The sequence below is a fragment of the Dipodomys ordii genome, unplaced genomic scaffold, assembly GCF_000151885.1.
Source record: "Dipodomys ordii isolate 6190 unplaced genomic scaffold, Dord_2.0 Scaffold13, whole genome shotgun sequence".
NCBI classification, from domain to species: Eukaryota; Metazoa; Chordata; class Mammalia; order Rodentia; family Heteromyidae; genus Dipodomys; species Dipodomys ordii.
This window is the reverse complement of record NW_012267229.1, coordinates 24608222-24628328: the sequence shown is the minus strand read 5'-3', so window position 1 is coordinate 24628328 and position 20107 is coordinate 24608222. Positions and strand designations below refer to the sequence as shown.

Here is a 20107-nt window from a genome sequence, read left to right as displayed (position 1 = left end):
GCATTGGCCTGGCGGTGGCCACCCACCGTGTGAGTGGGGTCCCTGGCTTCTCTCTCCAGGAGGACTTCCATCTCCAATGGCTCAGGAGGAAAAGATACAGCTTTTCACAGATCCAGTCACTGTGGGCTGGGTGGGGCTGGGACTCAGGGGGCTGTGGGTGTGAGCGAGGTCCCACAGAGAAGCCGTCTTGTAGCACAAGTGCCACATGGCCTGAGCATGCCTCCCTTGCCCCGTGTCCCCAGCCACCGCTCCCCAGCCGGAAGCCGAGGCCGAGGCCAGCACCGATGCGGGAGCCAAGTCGTCGCAGGGCAGCTCGGCCAGCACACAGCCGGCCCCTGCAGAGCCGGCCAGCGCCTCCAAGGAGAAGGAGGCCTCGGCCGAGAAGAGCAAGGAGAGCAGCTCGGTGAGCACCCCTGCACCTTGGGCCCCCTGCCAGCAACACCCCCAAGCCAGCTCTGTGCGGTACAGGTTGTCAGGCCACAGGTGACGACGAGTTTTAACATGGGCTCATTGTGGCCGGTGTTCCCCGGTTCGAGTCTACACCGTGGGAATGCACTGGCCATGTGGGTGTGGGTGTGGGCCGGGCTCTGCCTGGCCCCTCTTCAGGGCCCCATGGTGGGAATTCTTTCTCTTCTGCCCCCTCATAGGAACTGCCAGCCACAAAGGAGTCATTGAGCACTGCAAGTGTGGCTTATGTGAGCGTGAAACTGATTTGTTGTTGTTGTTGGTAGTTGTGGGACTTGAACTCAGGGCCTGGGCTCTGTCCCTGAGCTCTTTTGCTCAAGGGCTTGTGTTCTACCACTGTGAGCCATCGCTCATTTCTTCTATTTTTTTTTTTTTATGTTAATTGGAGACAAGTCTAGGGGACTTTAGTGCCCAGGCTGGCAGATCTCAACTTCCTGAGTAGCTAGGATTCCAGGCATGAGCCACCAGGGCTGTGTGTGTGTGTGTGTGTGTGTGTGTGTGTAATTAGTAAGCTTAATTTCAGGAGCCATTTGTGGCTAGTGGTGTCATAACCAGCTCCAGTGGTCACCCTGCCCATCCCTGTGTGCTGTCGGTGACATTCACTGCAGCCCAAGTCTGTTGGTGATCTTTTACATTGTAGCTACTCAGTCAGAATTAGGACAAGTGAAATTGTCAGGAAGAACACCTTAAGATTGATTAGCTGACTACAGCCCACAACAGGCTCACATGAAATCAAATGAACTGATTGATTTTTGACTATTAGAATTGGTACTGGGACATCATACTTGGTAGGCAGGTGCTCTATTATATGTATTCTATTTCTATTGTATTCTGTGGTGCGTATTATATTGTGTCTATTGTATTTCTAGACCCTGGACCTTTCTGGCTCAAGAGAGACGCCCTCCTCCATTCTCCTCGGCTCTAACCAAGGCTCTGGTATGTCCCCCCATGGCGGGAGGAAGGCGTTTCCCCGCTTCCCAGGTCCCATGGGGAACTGATTTGTCGGGAAGACTCTGGCAGTGGTTTCCAGATGATTGCAGATCCATGGGAGTGCCCGGCACGCGTCCCCAGGGCACCAGTGCGGCCGGGCAGCATCCGGGCAGCTATCCATATGCTCAGGATTTACCCGTTGGTTATGTGTCTTGAATGAAACTTCATCTGAAGCTGGGTTCTTCACTGATCGAGTGAGGTCCTGGAGAGCTGCCTGGAGCTGTCTCAGGGAGACAAAGACAGGGCAGGTGGAGGGGCTTTGCGGCTGAGCCGTCCCTCATAGAGGGTCCTCTGATAGGTGTTAGGGGTGCTCTGAGGCTTTTGTGGTGTGGAACCCTTTTCCCCTCGTACTAGGAACGTAAACCAGCCCATTCAGAGATGGGTTGAACAGAGCCTGCTTTTGCTGATCGTTTGGCCCAGTTTGAGTGGCCTGAGGCTTCTCTGCCCAATGTCAAAGCCCAATGGGGGCACATTTCTGCAGGAGCACAGCCTTAAAGGGCTGGGAATGGGTGTGGAGCTGGAGGGAATGGCAGGCTCTCGGGGAACCTGGCGTTGACTATGATCACGGGGCCGCGCTCCTCCTGTTTTGTACTTGTCGCTGTAGCTGGACTGCAGGTGTGGGCCATCTCTTCTTCCTTCAGTCTTCACAAATGGTCTTGTTGGTTTTGCTCTCGAGTTCAGCCCACACTGGCCTTGAAATCTCAATTCTCCTATATTAGCCTCCTGAGAGCTTGGATTACAGGTGTGTAGTCCCATGCCAATCTCTAATCCTGCCTTTAATATAATAGTACAATTTGGTTTGTATTGGTGTTAACTGGAAGAGTTGTTTTCTACCTTTGGCAGGTTTAATTGATCCTTTAATTTTTGGTTTATGAAGTTGTGATGAAAGTTGTTTTCTTGTTTGTTTGATTTTTGTTTTTGGCAGTGCTGGGGTGTGAACTCAGGCCTCATATTTGCAAGGTAGATGCTTTGCCACTTGAGCCGTGCCCCCAGCCCTGAATATTTCTTTTTTTGTACAGTACTGGGTTTTTAACTTGGAGTGTTGTGCTTGCTAGGCAGGTGCTCTACCACTGAGCCACGCGTCCAACCAACCATTTGTGCACAATTATTTTGACACAGGGTCTTAACTTTTTGTACAGGCCCTGGCCTGGGCTTTGAGTCCTTCTCTGTTATGCGTCTCAGTGTGGCTGAGATGGCAGGCTTACACTCCCATGCCCAGCTCCTTCCGCTGAAACGAAGCCTTGTGAACTGTTCTGCACGGGTTCTCCTGGAGCCGCAATCCTCCTGATCTCAGCCTCCCGCGTAGCTGATGTGCTCCACTGTGCCAAGCGTCTTGTTGAAATGGGGTCTCCCAAACTCTTGCCCTCTGATCCTTCTGAGTAGTCTTTATCTTGGAAAATAAGTGGAGAACAAAGGTAGAACTCAGCGGTCACTCGGAGTAGCATGCGTGTGTCACAGTCCAGGGCTGTGAGGCGGGCCAGGTTGGAAAATGGCGTCAGACACGGTGCCGTGCAGCGTGTGGAGCGGCAGAGGTTGAAGCAGCCTGGCCTCTGGGAGGACTTGCGTGGTGGCAGTGTGGAGGGTGGCCACGGGATCGCGGTGGTGAGGTCGTGGTGAAGGAGGCCTCGCTTAGACCAGGCTGGGCGGGCCAGTCGTTCAGGGTGCATTAACCATGGCAGCTGTGGTCTCTGCCCCATGTGGTCTCTGTCCCGCTGCCCCTGTGGTGGCAAAGTGGGCACAGCTGGCCATGCCTACCCCTGGCTGTGAAGGGTCAGCCTTGAAGAATGCAGGTGGCCTTGGACCGCACGGGCTTGCCGGCGGGAGTTCACAGATCCCCAGCCTGAAGCACCCCTGGTCCAGGGAGAGAAATGGGAGGCTGCCGGGTTGGGGGGTGGGGTGACCAGGAGCGGAGAACCCGGCTGGTGGAGTTTATCTGAACTTTATAGATCACGCCCTGTTTCCATGGCTCTTCTGAGTCTATAAGACCACTCAATGCCAGGTGCTGGTGCTCATGCCTATAATCCTAACTACTTTGGAGTCTGAGATCCGAGGATCATGGTTTGAAGCCAGCCGAAGCATGATCGTCCATGAGATTCATGTCTAAGGAAGTAGAGGTGTGGCGCAAGTGGTAGAGCACTAGCCTTGAGCAAAAATACAAACCCCAAAGAGATGGTATCCAGGTCCCGAGCCAGGAGCCAGGACGGCTGCCCAGCCCCCAGCCCCTCCCAGCGAATCGGGGAAGGGGAGGCAGAAGAAGTGTTGGTGGGAGAGGATGGTAGCGAGGTTGGCGCCCCTCAGTGGAGGCTGCTTCATGGAGGTCACTCCGGAGAGACCCAGGATGCTTCATCTTTCAGGCTTCCCAAAGCCTTTGGCTGAGGAGTCGGGTCACGGGAAACTCGGTCTGTTTCCACCCTCTCCCTTGCTCATTCATCTGTGGAGCCTCCCAGCCAGGGCTGGGTGCGGAGTTGGGGACATGGGACCTGGAAGGCAGAGAAGTGGGGTGAACCTCCCTGGCTCCATCTCACCCCGCCCTCCTCACTTCTCTTCTGAATGGAGGTGCTGCCCTGGATTGAACTTTGGGCCTTACTGGTGCTTTTGCTCACCTGGCTTGTTTGGCTGGCAATCTGTCCCTTGGGCCATGCCCCCACACTGGCTTTTTGCTGGAGTCTTGAGGACTTTTTTTTTTAAGCTTGGGCTGGCCCTGAACCATGATCCTCTGGATGTTCGTAGCCTCCTGATGTTCGTAGCAGGTGCTCTGCTCTTCACTTTGCCTTCAGATGTTCTCAGGAGGCACTGCTGGAAGGGCAGAGTCGGGTCCCTCAAGTGACTTCTCTCTTCCTTTTCTCCAACTCCTGAGACCCCCCCCCCCCCGCCTCCTCTGACCGCTGCCTCATCCTGTCTTCTCCCCTCCGGGGCTGCCCAGCCTCTGCCTGGCGGTCACCATGGCTGTGGGCGCGTTCATGTGTTGTCTGTCTCAGGGTCGAAAGATTGGAGTGTGAAAATCCTGTTCCTGCCTGTCCTTGTGTAGCCGTGGTTGTCCTGAGCTCTCCGTCCTTCTTGTTTTTCTCCTGTATCTTTTATTTTTTAGTGTTTGTGCCAGTCCTGGGGCTTAAACTCCGGGCCTGGGCGCTGTCCCTGAGCCTTTTATGCTCAAGGCTGGCACTTGGCCACTTGGGCTACAATACTACTTCCCGTTTTCTGGTGGTTAATTGGAGATAAAAGTCTCGCCCATTTTCTTGCCTCAGCTGGCTTTGAACTGCAGCCCTCAGATCTTAGCCTCCTGAGTAGCTAGGATTATAGGTGTGAGCCGCCAGTACCCAGCTGTCAGACTCCCTCCCTCCCCCTTCCCTCCCCCCTCCCTCCCTCCCCCTCCTTCCTTTCTGGTTTCTTTCATTGGCTCCTCTTCCCCTCCCTGTCTCCCCTCCTTTCTTTCCTTCCTTCCTTTCTCTCTTCCTCCCCCCTCTTTCTCTGCAGTTTTTGGAGGCCCCGCCAGCCTGGCCTTCTCCTTGGCCTGGCGCTGGGACTTTGGTGTCTCCAGTCTTGCTGGGTGTGTGGTGCGCAGTGTCTGGTCACGGGGCGTGCGTGTCCCTGCAACCCAGTTCCCCGCTTGTGGTTGGTGTCGCGGGCGCATGTGCGCGTGTACCTGTGGCTTGGTCCACGTGTGTGTGTCAGGTTGGAGCGCGTGGCGTGATGGCGGGGTCACCCGGGGGTGCCAGGAGCCCCCATGGTAGGCAGGCGGCAAGCGTGGGGTGCGCGGCCGGCGTCGAGCTGGGGGGCAGACGCTGAGGCTCCCTGTGCTGTCTCTTCAGTGAGCAAAAGGTGTGACAAGCCAGCCGCCAGCACCCCAACCTCCACCGACCGCCAGCCGCACCCCACCTACCCAGCCCACAAGTGTAAGTATTGCTGCCGCAGCCCTGTCCTGTGTGTGTCTGTGTGTTCTCGCGTGTCTGTCCTGCGTGGGCCGGGCCGGGCGTTGTGGCGCCTTCCTACCGTGCCTCAGTGTTCCTTCAGCTACTTGAGCCCCACCCCCCTCCTTTCCCCCAGCCGAGCCTCTGCTTCCTGCGATCCCATGCCCCCCCTCCCCCGCCCCCCTCTGGCCCAGCCCGCCCCAGAGCTGGGAGGATGTGGTGAGATTTGGTGGCCTCACTGGGGGATTTTCTTATGTACCCCCAAACCAGCGACGTTCCCCCCCTCCCCAATCCCAGACACCTTGAGAGGAGCCAACAGCACGGGCAAGTGCATCCCAGAGGAACTGGGGGTCTTGGGGAGAGCTCCACCCCCACCTGGCCCTGTTCCCCAGCACTGTCCACTTGGGTCATCTGTGCTAGGCTGAGGGGTGCTTTCTGAATGAACCCTTTAATCCTTAACCCTCTTGGTACTGGTGATGACACACAGCTCCTGTCAGTTTTCTGCTGCCCTGGGTCTGGCAGGAAAGAGTAGTATTGTGAGGAATGGGGGGGGGATGCGCTCCTCACTCACCCCAGCCCTGCAGGCCTCTGAGCCTCACCCCTAGCTTCTTTCCTACTCCAGATGGAGAAGTAAACAAGAAAAACCCGATCTGTGCTCCCCATGATGGTCTGCCCGGGGCTGGGCTGGCGGCTCGGGCCATGGCTGGCTGCACCTCACCTGCAGGCTGGCCTTTTGTGTTTTGTTGTTGTTTGTGTGTTTGTTTTTTTGTGCCAGTACTGGGGCTTGAACTCAGAGCCTGCACTAACCCTTCATCTTTTCCCTCAAGGCTAAAGCTCTACCACTTGAGCCCAGCTCCACTTCTGACTTTTTGTGGTTAAGTCTCAGGGACTTTTCCTGCCTAGGCTGACTTTGAACCATGATCTTCAGATCTCAGCCTCTCAGCTGAGTAGTTAGCATGACAGGCGTGAGCCGCCAGCACCGGGCAGTACTGCATTTGGTGGCTGGAGCTCTTCCTGGCCTTTTCCCTTCTCTTCAGCCTCCTGTGCTCTGCGCCCATGTGTCCTCGGAGCCATCTTGGGTGGCTGCGTGTCCTCCTTGGGTCTGGGGGTTCTCTGTCCCCTGGATGAGCCGGTTGCCTGTCTCTCCTCTGACCTCTGGCCTCTCCCTGGGGTGGGCTTGTGTGCTTTGCCCGCGTGCGGCCCGCGTGCCAGATACGGCGCCCGAGGTGGGAGTGCGTGGCGTGCGGGGTGGTGCTCAGGCCTGCCACGAGTGTCTGTATGGTTCTAGGGGGAACAGTGAGCCGAACCCCACATCCTACACGCAGCACCCCACATGACCGGCGGCGCACCCAGGCTCGGGCGTGGGGGCGCGTGCAGGCGGGTGGGTGAGTCTTGCCTTTGTCCCGCAGATCATTCCCGGAGCAGCAAGTGCGGGGCCCGGAGCGGCAGTGAGGAGAAGCGAGCCTCCACGCGCGCCGAACACAGCGCCAGCACCAGCACCAAGAATCTCCTGGCCAAGGAGACCCGGCTGGACCCCTTCTGGGACTAGGGGCTGCTGAGGGGGGCCGCCCCGCCCCCCACACAACAGTCGCCGCCCTCAGACCTGGCCCGGCGCCCTGCACTCCCGAGGCCCGGGCCGCGCTGTACATACTGTACACTTTGTGCATAGCCCCGATAGAGCGCCTGCCCTTTTTATATTTCTATTGACTTTTAACTTATAAAAAAAGAAAAAGTAAAAACAACTTAGAAAAACCCAAACCCAACCACAACTGGGGATGCTCACTCGGCCCGCGGGGTCAGGCGGGGTGGGGGCTGGGCCCGGGGAGGGCCGTGGCACAGGTTCCCCAGGGCGGGCAGCCACTGTCGCCTTACCCATCTGCTCCCCTCTGCATTGGGGTCAAGAGTTCGAGCCCAGGCTATGTGGTTGGGGCTCACCGCAGAAGCCATTCGCAGCCCACCTCCTTCCCTCCCACTTCCCCCACTTCCCGGGCCACACTGTCCAACGTTGCTGGGAAGGGCCGGCTGCCCACGCCAGAAGGACACACACGGAGAAGCGTGTGTTTTGGTGATTTCTCCTCAAAGGGAAACCGATATCCTTGTTTACAAACCATCTGCAGAAAGAGATCCTGCGTGCGCGGGCTGGTCACGCAGCACAGGACCGGGACCAGAGGATGGTGGACTTGGTTTTGTTCTTTGATTCCTTCCCTCAGTCGCCCGCGCAGCCTCGTGGAGACGAGGAGGCGGCCCGAGGCCGGGAGGACGCATGTTCTGTATTATTTATAACCACACGAGTTCCACGTCTTTAGGGAAGCATGAAGCCCAGCCGTGCGCGAGGAAGCCAGGCCTGTCCCACGCTGCCGGTCACGCCACGCTGCTCTCCCCTCCTGGGGACACATCCACGGGAGCGAGAGGTGATATGTGTATATGAGAACATTAACTGTACGATATCATTCCAGTACATTCTGTTGTACATTTTAGTCTCGTTTACTTTTCATTGTCGATAAGAGGATGCGAACTGTACAGTTTCCAGCTAGTCACCCCCCATTAGAAAAGAAAGAAGAGATACTAGAAGAAAACCAGAGAGAGAGGGAGAGAGACACAGAGACAGAGAACAGTTGTGAATTGCAGTTGTCAAAACAAAAAATAGCCTAGCTGGCCTTATTTGTGAGGCATAATTGCTTTTAGCATATGGAAGTATTTTTTCATATTTTCTTTGTATAAAATTTGTATTAAACTTAAATATCTTTTTTGATGATGGTGTCTGTTTGTGACTAAGCCGTGGACTCGACGCACGAGGCCTTTTGGACCCTTCACTTTCTCCTCTCCCAATTTTCAGATTCTTTACCTTTATCTCTTTCTTGTTTTGGTTGGTTGTAGGGCTTGAACTCAGGGTCTGGGCCTGAGCTCTTTTGCTCAAGACTAGTGCTCTGCCACTTTGAGCCACATCGCCACTTCCAGTTTTCTGGTGGTTCATTGGAGATATGTCTTATGGCCTTTCCTGCCCAGACTGGCTTTGAATGGTGATCCTCAGATCTTAGCTAGGATCACAGGTGTGAGCCACCAGTACCTGGCTCTTTACCTCTTTTCCAATTAAACTGTGTTGGAAGTGTGGTTGGCTCAGATTGGCCATTTTCCATGGGCTGGGGCGCTGTCTCCGCTTTCCAGCAAACACCAGGCGTCTGTGGAGGCCATGAGCGGCACGGGGGCCCGCGGGGGCTTCTGGGGCAGCCTTAGGAGTGCGGAGCTGAGGTGGAGGCCGAGCTGCAGGTCGAGTGTGGCAGCAGGATGGGATGACAGCCAAGCTATGGGTTCAGGGGGTTTTTAGGCCAATGGTTCCCCCAGGAAAGACACCTCCCCCTTTCTGCTGTGGTTATTTGTGCTCCATATGGGGTCTAAACATACGGGTGGCTCGTTAGAATAACTAAAAAGGAACAGGGCTGTGTCCAATGCTGTCCTGCACTGGGGGAGAGGTGACCAGATGTCCCTCCTACCCAGCTTCCCTTCTGGAAGTGGAAGTCACTCAGCTTTTTCCCCCAGCACTGGAGATGAAATGAACTCAGATTCACACTTAAGCTACATCTCAGTCCTCTGCTTTTAAGGTGTTTTTTCGCTGGGACTGAGGTTTGAATTGAGTCTCATCCTCTTGCTTAGCTTCTTTTAAAAAAAAAAATCAGTCATGGGCTTCAACTCAGGGCCTGGGTGCTGTTCCTGAGCTCTTGCTCAAAGTCAGCCCTCTACCACTTAAACCCACAGCACCACTTCTGGTTTCCTGGTGGTTAATAATTGGAGATGAGAGGCTCTGAACCATGGTCCTCGGATCTCAGCATCCTGAGTGGCTAGGATTACAGGTGGGAAACACCAGCTCCGCCTTTGTGTAGCTTTTTCTGTTCAAAGCTGGCACTCTACCACTTGATCCACACTTCCTCTTCTGGCTTTTTGCTGGGAAAAGACACGAAGTCTCATTTCCCTAAAAGCACTGCTCATGTCCGCATGTTTGTCAGTGATATCAGCAACAGGGGGTGGGGGTGGGGGTGGGGGTTCTTGCCCCACTTCACAGCTGGCAGTTTAAGACAGTTTAAGCCAGCCTGCAAGAGAGCTAGGCTGCTTTCCTTCCTGTGGGTCTGTATCCTGGTGCATGGGGGAGGGGTGAAGCCACACCCACCAACTGGCTGAAGTTCTTGTCATGTTCATTTTTGGCCCCAACTTTACTATTGAATTTCTTTACTGGTGTCCGTCTTGGGACTTGAACTCGAGGTCTGGTGTGCTGTCCCTGGCTTTGGTGCTCAAGGCTGGTGCTCTTACCACTTGAGCCACAGCCCCACTTATGGTTTTTTGTTGATTCATTCTCAGGGACTTTCTTGCCCAGGCTGGCTTTGAACCAGGATCCTCATATCTCAGCCTCCAGAGTAGCTAGGATTACAGGTATAAGCCACAGGTTCCCAGCATTACTGCTATATTTTAAACCTAGCTTTAAACTGTGCCCAGTGAGCTCCTAGGTACAGAAACAAATCCCACCATTACCCCAAACCATTAACAGTCCACGATTGAACTTGAGCACAGGAACATGTATTAGAACAGAGTATTATGAACAAATCTGGGAACTATTGCTTATGTGCCACCCTTTGAAGACATCCTGCTGTGAGCAGGTGGGGGGGGGTGACCTTACTGTCCATCCTTGGGCCTGAGTCCACTGCTGATGACCAAACCGCTTGCCAAAGTATCTCAGTTAAGTCTTGTTTTATCCCTGCTTCCTGATCCACTCCACCTGCAGGTGGCTGTGGGAACACACTGCCCTCTGGTGGTCACTGGCAAGCACAGCTTGCTGGTGCTGGGCTGGCATCCATCTGTGCAGTGTGTGGGAAAGTATGGCCCAGTCCAGTGCTTTTAGCTTTTACCTCACCAGAGCCTTGTTTATACAAAAGAATCATAGGCCAGGCACTGATGGCTCATGCCTGTGATCCTAGCTACTCAGGAACCTGAGATCTGAGGATCATGGTTCAACGCCAGCCCAGACAGAAAAGTCCGTGAGATTCATCTCCAATGAACCCTCCCAAAAAGCTGGAAGTAGAGCTCTGGCTCAAGTGATAGTGTTAGCTTTGAGCAAAATAAGCTCAGGGACAGCACCTAGGTCCTGAGTTCAAGCCCCAGCATGGACACTAACACACACACATACACACACCTGCAGTATTTCATCCCTAAATTGAGCATCATGGAGCCATGGCTCAAGTCTGCCAGCACAGCAAGGGTGCGGCTCTTATGGATGGAGGGTTTTGCTCAAAGACCAAAGAGGCATCTTCCATCTCAGCGAAGTCTAGGAGAAAGCTCTGAGAGACACTTGTCTCTGTTGCTCTTGTTTGACTCAACACCAGTTTCCCCAGGATTTTATTTCGCAACTGAAGAAGACCTCCCCACGTGCGGCCCTGAGGAGTGAGAGCAGAGGAGCTGTGTTGAGCTTCAGAATGTAAACGTGGTTTTATTTTATGCCTTTCATCCGTCAGAGTTCCACTTCCTTTCGTGTTCCTCTCTTCCAAGAAAGCAAGATGGCAGCATAAGGCACCAATACTGTCCACGTGACATGGCAGGGAAGGGTCTCCCCAGCAGCCCCTGACGGCCTTCCTCACTGATAGTCAAGGAGTGACTGTCCTCCCCCGCCTGCCCTACAAAGCGCCTCGCAGAGAACTGTGAGCTGCCCACATGCCAGTTCCAAACCCAAACCAACCACTAAGAAAACCAAGACAGGTGTGAGGGCATAACACAGAGTCATGAGATTCGTCCATAAATTAAAACAAGAAACAACCCCCCACCCCCACCTCCGTCCCACCAGCCTCCAGCGCCCACTGGCTGAGTCTTGGGACAGGATCTGGTTCCCCAGGCTGCATTCCCTGGCACTCTGCTCCTTCAGACGCCAGCTTGAACCGGGCGGGCGGGCACTTCTGAGATGACTGGTGGACTTGTCCCCGAGGGCAGAGGCAGCCAGGTGTCCTGTGTCCGGGCGTCTGGGGCAGTCGTGGGGAGGCAGGAGGGACGAGGATCCTAGACCAGAGGACAGCAGGTGGAGCCTGCGACACAGCTATAAATACTCCAGTTCCAGCGCGTGGCGCAGGGCCTCCAGGTCAGCGTGGCAGGACACCCGCCAGAAAGGCATGTTGTGCTGGGACATACAAGGTGCAGGTTATACATGCCCTGACCATGGTCACACACAGACCCTGCAGTCATATGACTGACCCCACGATCACACACTGACCTCATGATCACACTGACCCCATAATCACACACCTCACGATCACACACTGACCCCACAATCACACACTGACTCCATGATCACACACTGACCCCACAATCACACACTGACCCCATAATCACACATTGACCCCATGATCACACACTGACCTGACCTCATGATCACACACTGACCTGACCTCATGATCACACGCTGACCTCATGATCACACTGACCCCACAATCACACACCTCACGATCACACACTGACCCCACAATCACACACTGTCCCCACGATCACACACTGACCTCATGATCACACACTGACCTCACGATCACACACTGACCTGACCTCATGATCACACACTGACCTCACGATCACACACTGACCTCACAATCACACACCTCACGATCACACACTGACCCCACAATCACACACCTCACGATCACACACTGAGTCCACAATCACACACTGACCTCACAAACACACACTGACCCCACGATCACACACTGACCCCATGATCACACACTGACCCCATGATCACACACTGACCTCATGATCACACACTGACCTCATGATCACACACTGACCTCACAATCACACACTGACCCCACGATCACACACTGACCTCATGATCACACACCGACCTCACAATCACGCACTGACCCCATGATCACATACTGACCTCATGATCACACACTGACCTCACAATCACACTGACCTCACAAACACTGACCCCATGATCATACACTGACCCCATGATCACACACTGACCCCATGATCACACACTGACCTCATGATCACACACTGACTCCACAATCACACACTGACCTCACAAACACTGACCCCATGATCACACACTGACCCTGCAATCATGCACTGACCCCACGATCACATACTGACCTCACAATCACACACTGACCCCGCAATCACACACTGACCTCACAAACACTGACCCCATGATCATACACTCACCTCACGATCACACACTGACCCCACGATCACACACTGACCTCATGATCACACACTGACCCCACGATCACACACTGACCCCACGATCACACACTGACCTCATGATCACACACTGACCCCACGATCACACACTGACCTCATGATCACACACTGACCCCACGATCACACACTGACCTCATGATCACACACTGACTCCACAATCACACACTGATCCCATGATCACACACTGACCCTGCAATCACACACTGACCCCATGATCCCGCATTGACCCTGTGAACACACACTGACCCTGTGACCATGTGCTGACCCCGTGATCATGCACTGACCCTACCAGTCAGCTGGAGGCCCCTCCAATCCCAGGTCCAGGGCTCTAAGACCCAGAGATCTGACCAAACAGACTGCCCTCTGAACTGCTGTGGAGTCACCTGATAGCTCACTTGATTCGCTGCCATTGGTGTTTGGTCAGACCCTGTGTATCTCCTGAGTTATTATTTATAAAGCCAGCAGATGTACTTTAAAAAGAAGCAAGCCCACCTTATTTTCAGATTAAGCACACATAGTTTTGGCCAAATGTAGTTTAAAAAAATTAAGTTAAAAAAATCAAAAGAAATGATAAACCAGGTGATAGCAGCTTACACCTGTAATCCCAGCTCCTTGGGAGGCTCAGATTTGGAGCTTGAGGCCAACTGGAGCAAAACGCGCTTGAGACTCATTTCAACCAATAGCTGCACATAGTGGTGCATGCCTGTCACACCAGCTATGGCTGGAAACTAAATAGGAGGATTGTAACATTGAAGAAAAAATAAAAGGTTGTCTCAGAAATAGCCGGAGAGGAAAGGGCTGGGGCTGTAATGGCAGTCCTGCCTGGGTGTCTCTCTAGGGTGCTGTTGGCAGATCTAGATTTAGAAACCAGCAAAACCAGCATCACCGCCACCACTGAAAAATAAAAAATAAAAAGAAATTCAAAGAAAAATATCAAATTCCTGCACACAGGGCTGGGAAGGTGGCTCCATGGTAGAGTGCTTGCCTCGCATGCATGAGGACCTGGGTTTGATTCCTCAGCAACACATAAACAGAAAAAACTGGAAGTGGCGCTGTGGCTCAAGTGGTAGAGCACTAGCCTTGAGCTGAAGGGCACAGGGACAGTGCCCAGGCCCAGAGTTCAAGCCCCACAACTGACAACCCCCCTCCCCCTCCCCCTGCCACACATATATTTTGTTGGTTGTGTTTCAATCATTGTGTGATTTGCTGAATATTTTCCTCCCGTCCTTTATTCTATGAAAATGCAATATACCCCTTAAAAAGCAGCCACTGGTACAGCCATGAGCATGCACAAGCTTTGCTCAACGCCTTCTAGAACCCCAGACCAGTGGGGACTGCCTGACCTGGGCACCGTGGGGCCCTTACTTCTTACCACACCCTCACCTGCAGCTGCTCTGGCTGCAGCCTTCTGAACTTGGTTCCCCTTGGAACCAAGGGGAATGTTCCTGCTCCTCTCAACGAGGCCTGCCCTGATTCCTGCCTCCCCCTCCACAGCCTCCCCTCCTACAATCTGCCCCAGCCTTTGTCTTTGTCTCACAGCCTCCTTCCACACCATGCTCCCTGGGCTGTGGGCTGCGTGAGAGCCGGGGGCACCAGGCTCTGATCTGTGCACTGGACCAGCCAGCCCAGTGCCTGGCATCGTGGCTGGCACCACGGCTGGCTCACCATCAGAGCTCAGCTAAGGGCACACACACCTCCCAGCTGGAGCAGAGCAAACAGTCCTGGTTCCAAGACAGAGGAGGAGCACGCTCTCTAGAAAGAGGGGCCGTGTGCAAAGGGGCTGGAGTCTGGGGGTGGGGGAACTCTCTCCTCCAGAGAGGAGCCATCTGGCCAGAGAAGATTGCCCTGTAAAGCGTCTGCAGCACCCCCTTCCAGAACTTTCTCTGTACCCTGGGGAGCTGACTCCATAGCTGAGGCCCTGAATTCTTTTATTTTTATTTTTTGCATTTCCTTGGGATTTGCTGCCAGGGAAGGAAGGGGAGGCCAGGACCCTCAAGTTAAGCTCTGCACCATTAACAGTCTGCTTCCCAGGCTGGGGTTTGGGGGGGCGTGCTGCAGCTCTCTGGGGTGCTGTTGGCAGATCCAGAGTAAGGGCTGGGCAGCTGTTTGTCTCCCAAGAACAGAGCTGCAGCCACCACAAGCCTGGCCTCACCGGGGATCACAGATGCGGGATTTGCTTTTTCATTAGTTTAATGCTGCCTTTATTAACTGGGCGCATGAAAGAAGAGGCCTGCACGTGCACCAGGCCCCCTCCCAGCCAGGAGGAGGCAGGGAGGAAGCTGGGAGGAGGCCGCCAGGGCCAAGGCACCCAGGGACTTGCAGAGGAAATGACTTGAGATGCTTCTGCCATTTGCAAATGGAGAGCAGGAAAGCGGGCTGCACCTAGGGCTCACTTGGGAAGAAGCAGGGTGGAGTGGGGGAGCAGGAGGCGCCACCCCTCTTGCACCATCAATCACAACTAATCACAATTCATCCATCAATCACCTTCTTTGCCCCTTGTTCCTCTTCCACCCCATCGCCGATGACGATGTAGACGGCTTTGCGGCCGAACCTCTGTATGATCCTCTCGAAGCAGCTCTCCTTCCCTGCATGGTGACCGGGGGAGGGGGAAGGGGGGATGTGTGATGTGTGTGACCAGAGGGTGAGGCCCCAGGAGGAGCCCCAGGCTGCCCAGCCGTCTGTAACCCAGGCCAGCACCCGGCCTTCATCCTTCATCCTCCATCCTCCCGCCCAAGTGCTGGGACCCAGAGAGGTTGAGCAGTTGCCCTCAGCTGTGACTACACGTGTGTGAGAATGGACTACAGATGGGTGAGGCCCTGGGTTCCATCTCCAAAAAGGCAAGAGTGAATAGAACTCCCAAATGAACAACAACAACAACGACAAAAAACCCAAGCAAAGCAGACAATCCTCCCCCCCCCCTGCAAAATAATCAGGCCAGAGGTGCAGCTCAGTGCACCTGGACCTCAAATCTGATCCCTATGCTAAGAACTTTTAGTCAGGTGCCAGTGGCCCATGCTTGTAACCCTAGCTACTCAGGAGGCTGAGACCAGAGGACTGTGGTTTGAAACCAGACCAGACAGGCCCAAGAGATTCTCATCTCCAATTATCCACCAAGAAGCCAGAGTGGTGCTGTGGCTCAAGTGGTAGAGCACCAGCCTTGAGCACAAAAGCTCAGGTCAGTGCCCAAGTGCTGAGCTTAAGCCCTGGTATTAGCAACACACACGAAAGTTTTATATTGTTATTTCTCCACAATGAAAAAATTAATTAAAAGAACAAATGCAACAGTGGTACTCACTAGATACAATGTTGGAAATAATTATACAACTTGTGGGTGGGGTGGGAGGGAAAAACTGGAAGAGAGTGAGGGAAGGGGTGACATTATCCCAAAAGAAATGTACTCTACCTGACTCATGTAACTGTAACTGTGCTGTACACGTACATGTACTGTAACTGTATCACTTTTATAATAACAATACAAAAAAATTCTTTAAAATCTCAGTGTAGTGGCATACACCTGGAATCCCAGCTCTTTGAGAGGTGGAGGCAAGAGGATGAGGGGAAAAAGTTATCAAGACCTTGTCTCAAAAAACAAAGCAAACAGGGGTAGAGCACTTTGTCTTGCATGTGCCAGGCACTGGGTTCAACCTCCAGTACTGAAAAAAAAAAAGGAAAAGAAAAGAGGCTGGGAGTCTCCCAGGACCTCCATGCTGGCCCGAACGGCACGACATTGTGTTCAAAGTTGGGAAAAAAAACTGGGTGCTGGTGGCTCACGCCTGTAATCTTAGCTACTCAGAAGGCTGAGATCTGAGGATCCTGAGCAGAATAGTCCCACTGAGACCCTTATGTCCAATAAACTACTCAAAAAAAGCCGGAAGTGGTGCTGTGGCTCAAGTGGTAGAACACTAACCCTGAGCACCAAGAGGTTCATAGACAGCGCTCAGACTCTGAGTTGAAGCCCCAGGGCCAGGAAAAAAAGAATTAAGAAAAAAAAAAAAGTTGGGGAAAATCAGTCCAAGCCAAAAAACTCCCCACGAGATGGTGCTCAGAAAACACCTACAAATGACTAGAGTTTTTGTTTTGCTCCAGAAAAAGAGAAGGGTGAACGTTTCCAACTGGAAGCATCGCAGCTGACTGTGTGTGTGTGTGTGTGTGTGTGTGTGTGTGTGTGTGTGTGTGTGTACATGTGTGTGATACTGACATTGGAACTCAGGACCTCTCGCTCTCTGCTTGCTTGGCTGGTGTTCTACCACATGAGCCACATCTCCAGCAGTAACGGATTTCTTTGGCTTTTTCATTCATTTAGAAGAGGATAAAATATGATCTGCTCCCCTCGCCCGCCCACGGGGATGGGTGGTGTGGGCAGGAGAGCCCGCAGTGTGTCCCACAACCCCTTCCCCAGGAAGCAGACAGGATGAGCAGCCAACATCAGGTGCTCTACGTCAGAGCAAGTAGTCAGCACTGTCCCATCCCCATTCCTGTGCCCCCCTCCCGCCCCCCTCCCCCGCCCCTGGCCTCAAGGATGCCCCTACATACCTGTCTTGGTGGCGCTGTAGATATTCTCGATGGGAAACACGGAGCCCAAGCCGTACAGCAGGACCTTGGCCAGGGCGGGAATGAGCTGTGTGGTGGTGACCAGGACGTTGACACAGTTGGGCCTGAGGACAAAGGAGACGCCGGTTAAGACCAGAGGCCCCGCAAGGGGAGGCCTGCCTGTCTGGGATCTGGGCTGGAGCTGGGGGGGCTCATCTTAAAGGGGTGGGAAGCAGGGAGCCACGGCTCTTCTTCCTGTAAGCCCGATGCTGCCTGATCCTGGAAAGCTGCCATAATTGCTTGATTTGCAGGCCCGTGGTTTGTTGCTGTTTGTCTTTGTAAGAACCACACACACTGAATCAGCCCCAGGGTCCCAGGGAGTGGAATGGAGCCACATGGGACGAGCGCAGGGCAAGAGGGAGAAGTGGGCACTGTGGTACAGAAAGGCTCTGGTCTTTGAGAGCCCAGAAACCTGGAATCCTGCTGGGCCCCAGGCTGTCTCCTCAGCCATGCGAGTAACTCCAGCCCTGGGAAGTGTGTGGAAATGGCCACGCCGCCGCCGCCGTTGGGTGCCAGGAGGAGGCGGGTGGCGTGGGGAACGGGCTGCCGCTTGCCTGGAGTTGATGAGGGTCAGCGCCTTCAGGGAGTGCGTCAGCCACAGGTCTGTAAGCGCCTCCAGCTCCGCCCGCAGCTGCAGCCACGTCTCTCTCTTGGGAGCGCCGATCAAGCCTGTGCACAGAGGAAGATGAGTTGTGTTAGAAGAGTCTACACAGAGGCAGGGAAGGGGTGTCCAAACTCAGAGCACCCCAAAACTCCCTTTGATTCACCATTTCCTTCTCCCCTTATCCTGGGACCAACTGACCATAGATTGTTCTACCTACCTGTCATCTGTTCATTCATCCATCCATCCATCCACCTATCCAACTGTCCATCATCCTTCCATCTACCCACTTACCTGTCCATCAATTCATCCACCCATGCACCCACCTGTAATCCACCCACCCATCCATCCATCCATACATACATGCATACATACATACATACATACATACATACATATGTATCTATCGTCTATCCATCCACCCTCCCATTCACAATCCCCTCAGTCATCCGTACATCCAGCTACCTACTTATTCATCAATTTATTCACCTATACACCCACCTGTCTATCTGTCTACCTATCTATCTATTTATTTATATATCCACCCATCCATCCATTTATCCATCCATCCATCCATCTATCCATCCATCCATCCATCCATCCATCCATCCACACCTTCACAGTAATGTAATTGGCATCGAATGTGTTGAGATGAAGAGAATATACAGATAATGGAGCTAATGCTATTACGGTAGAGATAAATAGTTTATAAGATAAAAAGCAACAATGACCGGTACCCATCCAATTCTCACTGTGTGTGTGGCCCTGTGTGTTTAGGACAGCTGACTTCTTTTCACTCCCACAGCCTCCGAAGGGGACACTACTTTCGTTTCTATTTTTTTGAGGTGAGGAAACAGGCTTGGTGAGGTGGACTGACTTGTTCAGTATAGGAGGAAACAGTGGAGACAGGGTTGGCAAGCTGATCTCCAGAGCCCACTCTGTGGATGTTCTGAACTTGGCTGTCTCCTCTCAGCCTGGGCCCTTTAAGATAAAGTTCAGGGCTCCCAGGTTAGTCCTGCCTCTACTTAGCAGCCAGTCTTACCTGCTACCATAGTCTTGATGTCCTGCTATTCCAGCCTTGAGGCCTCTTTTTCTGTCCATTGAGGTATCAAGCCTGCTCCTGCCACAGGACCTTTGCACACACCATTCCAGAACCTGGATCAATCTCCTCGGTTCTCACCTTCGCTTTTGTCCGGCTAACTCCCTCCCTGTGCATTTAGAGCCATGTCCCTGCGGTTTATGCTGTCCCAACCCATGGAGCCCTTCTTCCCAGCACTCCTCCTATCTCTCTGGTTTAAAATGGATCATGCACTATGTCTCCATGCAGCCACAAGCCTGTTTGCTCCCTTGGGCAAGGACTAAGTGTGGCTTTTGGACAAGGCGGGTAGCAGGGCTGCCAAGTTTGAGAACCAGTAACTTCCAACCCTCCTTCAAACTCAGTGTTGCCGGTCACTGGGGAAACTCATTGGAAGTGCGGATTCAAAGACACTCACCTGGGTGAGTGGGGTCTAAGTCACGCATTTCTTGTTTTTTTCATTTTCTGGGAACAAGATCTTGCAATGTAGCCCAGGATTGGCCCTCTTCAACTCTCAATTATCCTGCTGGGATTGCAGGCATACACTACCATGCATTTCTAACCAGCTTGCAGGATGATGGCCTTGTGACTGCTCCAAGGACCATGTTTGGCCCTTAGCATCCTCGAGGGACTTGTTGTTCCTGTCTCTCTGGGTTCCAGACTTGGCCCAGGCAGGGCCTGGGAGCCTGACTTCCTCCACACACCTCAGGTGTCACCTAGGCTGCAGCTGGGGTGATGTCTGACGTCTCCAAGCCCCAGCTTCTGCACCCCACGATCTGATCTGTGACCTCACTCAGTGAGCACCTGGTACCCGCCATTCAACTACTGTGGCCCACAGGCCTCCCCGATCCTTCCTTTCTTCAGACCCATTTCAAGGACTCCCGTAGTCCCAGGCACCCAGAGGTGGAGCTCGCCAGGCTCCACCATGTTCTGGGCCAAGAGTCTCCCGGAGATCCATGGCACAAGCGGAGGTGCATGAGCTCCCAGCCCAGTGCCTGGCCCTGGGACGGGTGTGGAGGGGACACCCAGGGGCCAGTCTGCCCCCTCTGCTTGGCCTGACCCTGCTTCTGCCGGCCACTTACCGCCCACGTTGTTGCGGTAGGTGTTGTACATCTCCTTCACGCGCCTGTAGCGGAAGGCCAGCTTCCTCATCCAGTCCACGCCGCCATGCACGCCCGCGCCCAGGCACAGGCCCGCCCCCGGCGCCGTGCTGTGGAAGCCGTCCGTGGAGAAGTTGTAAGTGCT

The 20107-nt window shown here is 53.8% G+C and overlaps 2 protein-coding genes across 2 annotated transcripts in view; one reads left to right on the top strand and one right to left on the bottom strand.

The window, feature by feature from the left end:
* Window positions 1-8115, top strand: part of Zmynd8 (zinc finger, MYND-type containing 8) — a 100470-nt gene extending 92355 nt beyond the window's left edge. Inside the window, exons 20-23 of the mRNA XM_013010737.1 lie at window positions 243-403; window positions 1335-1401; window positions 5265-5348; window positions 6773-8115. Coding sequence (XP_012866191.1) covers window positions 243-403; window positions 1335-1401; window positions 5265-5348; window positions 6773-6912 — 452 coding nt within the window. The 3' untranslated portion in view covers window positions 6913-8115. The remainder of the gene's footprint in view (window positions 1-242; window positions 404-1334; window positions 1402-5264; window positions 5349-6772) is intronic.
* A 2724-nt stretch (window positions 8116-10839) lies between these two features.
* Window positions 10840-20107, bottom strand: part of Eya2 (EYA transcriptional coactivator and phosphatase 2) — a 77556-nt gene continuing 68288 nt past the window's right edge. Inside the window, exons 16-20 of the mRNA XM_013010736.1 lie at window positions 19945-20105; window positions 17741-17855; window positions 17130-17251; window positions 15081-15181; window positions 10840-11514 (exon numbers count right to left, since the gene is read on the bottom strand). Of these exons, the coding sequence (XP_012866190.1) occupies window positions 11434-11514; window positions 15081-15181; window positions 17130-17251; window positions 17741-17855; window positions 19945-20105 (580 nt within the window). The 3' untranslated portion in view covers window positions 10840-11433. The remainder of the gene's footprint in view (window positions 11515-15080; window positions 15182-17129; window positions 17252-17740; window positions 17856-19944; window positions 20106-20107) is intronic.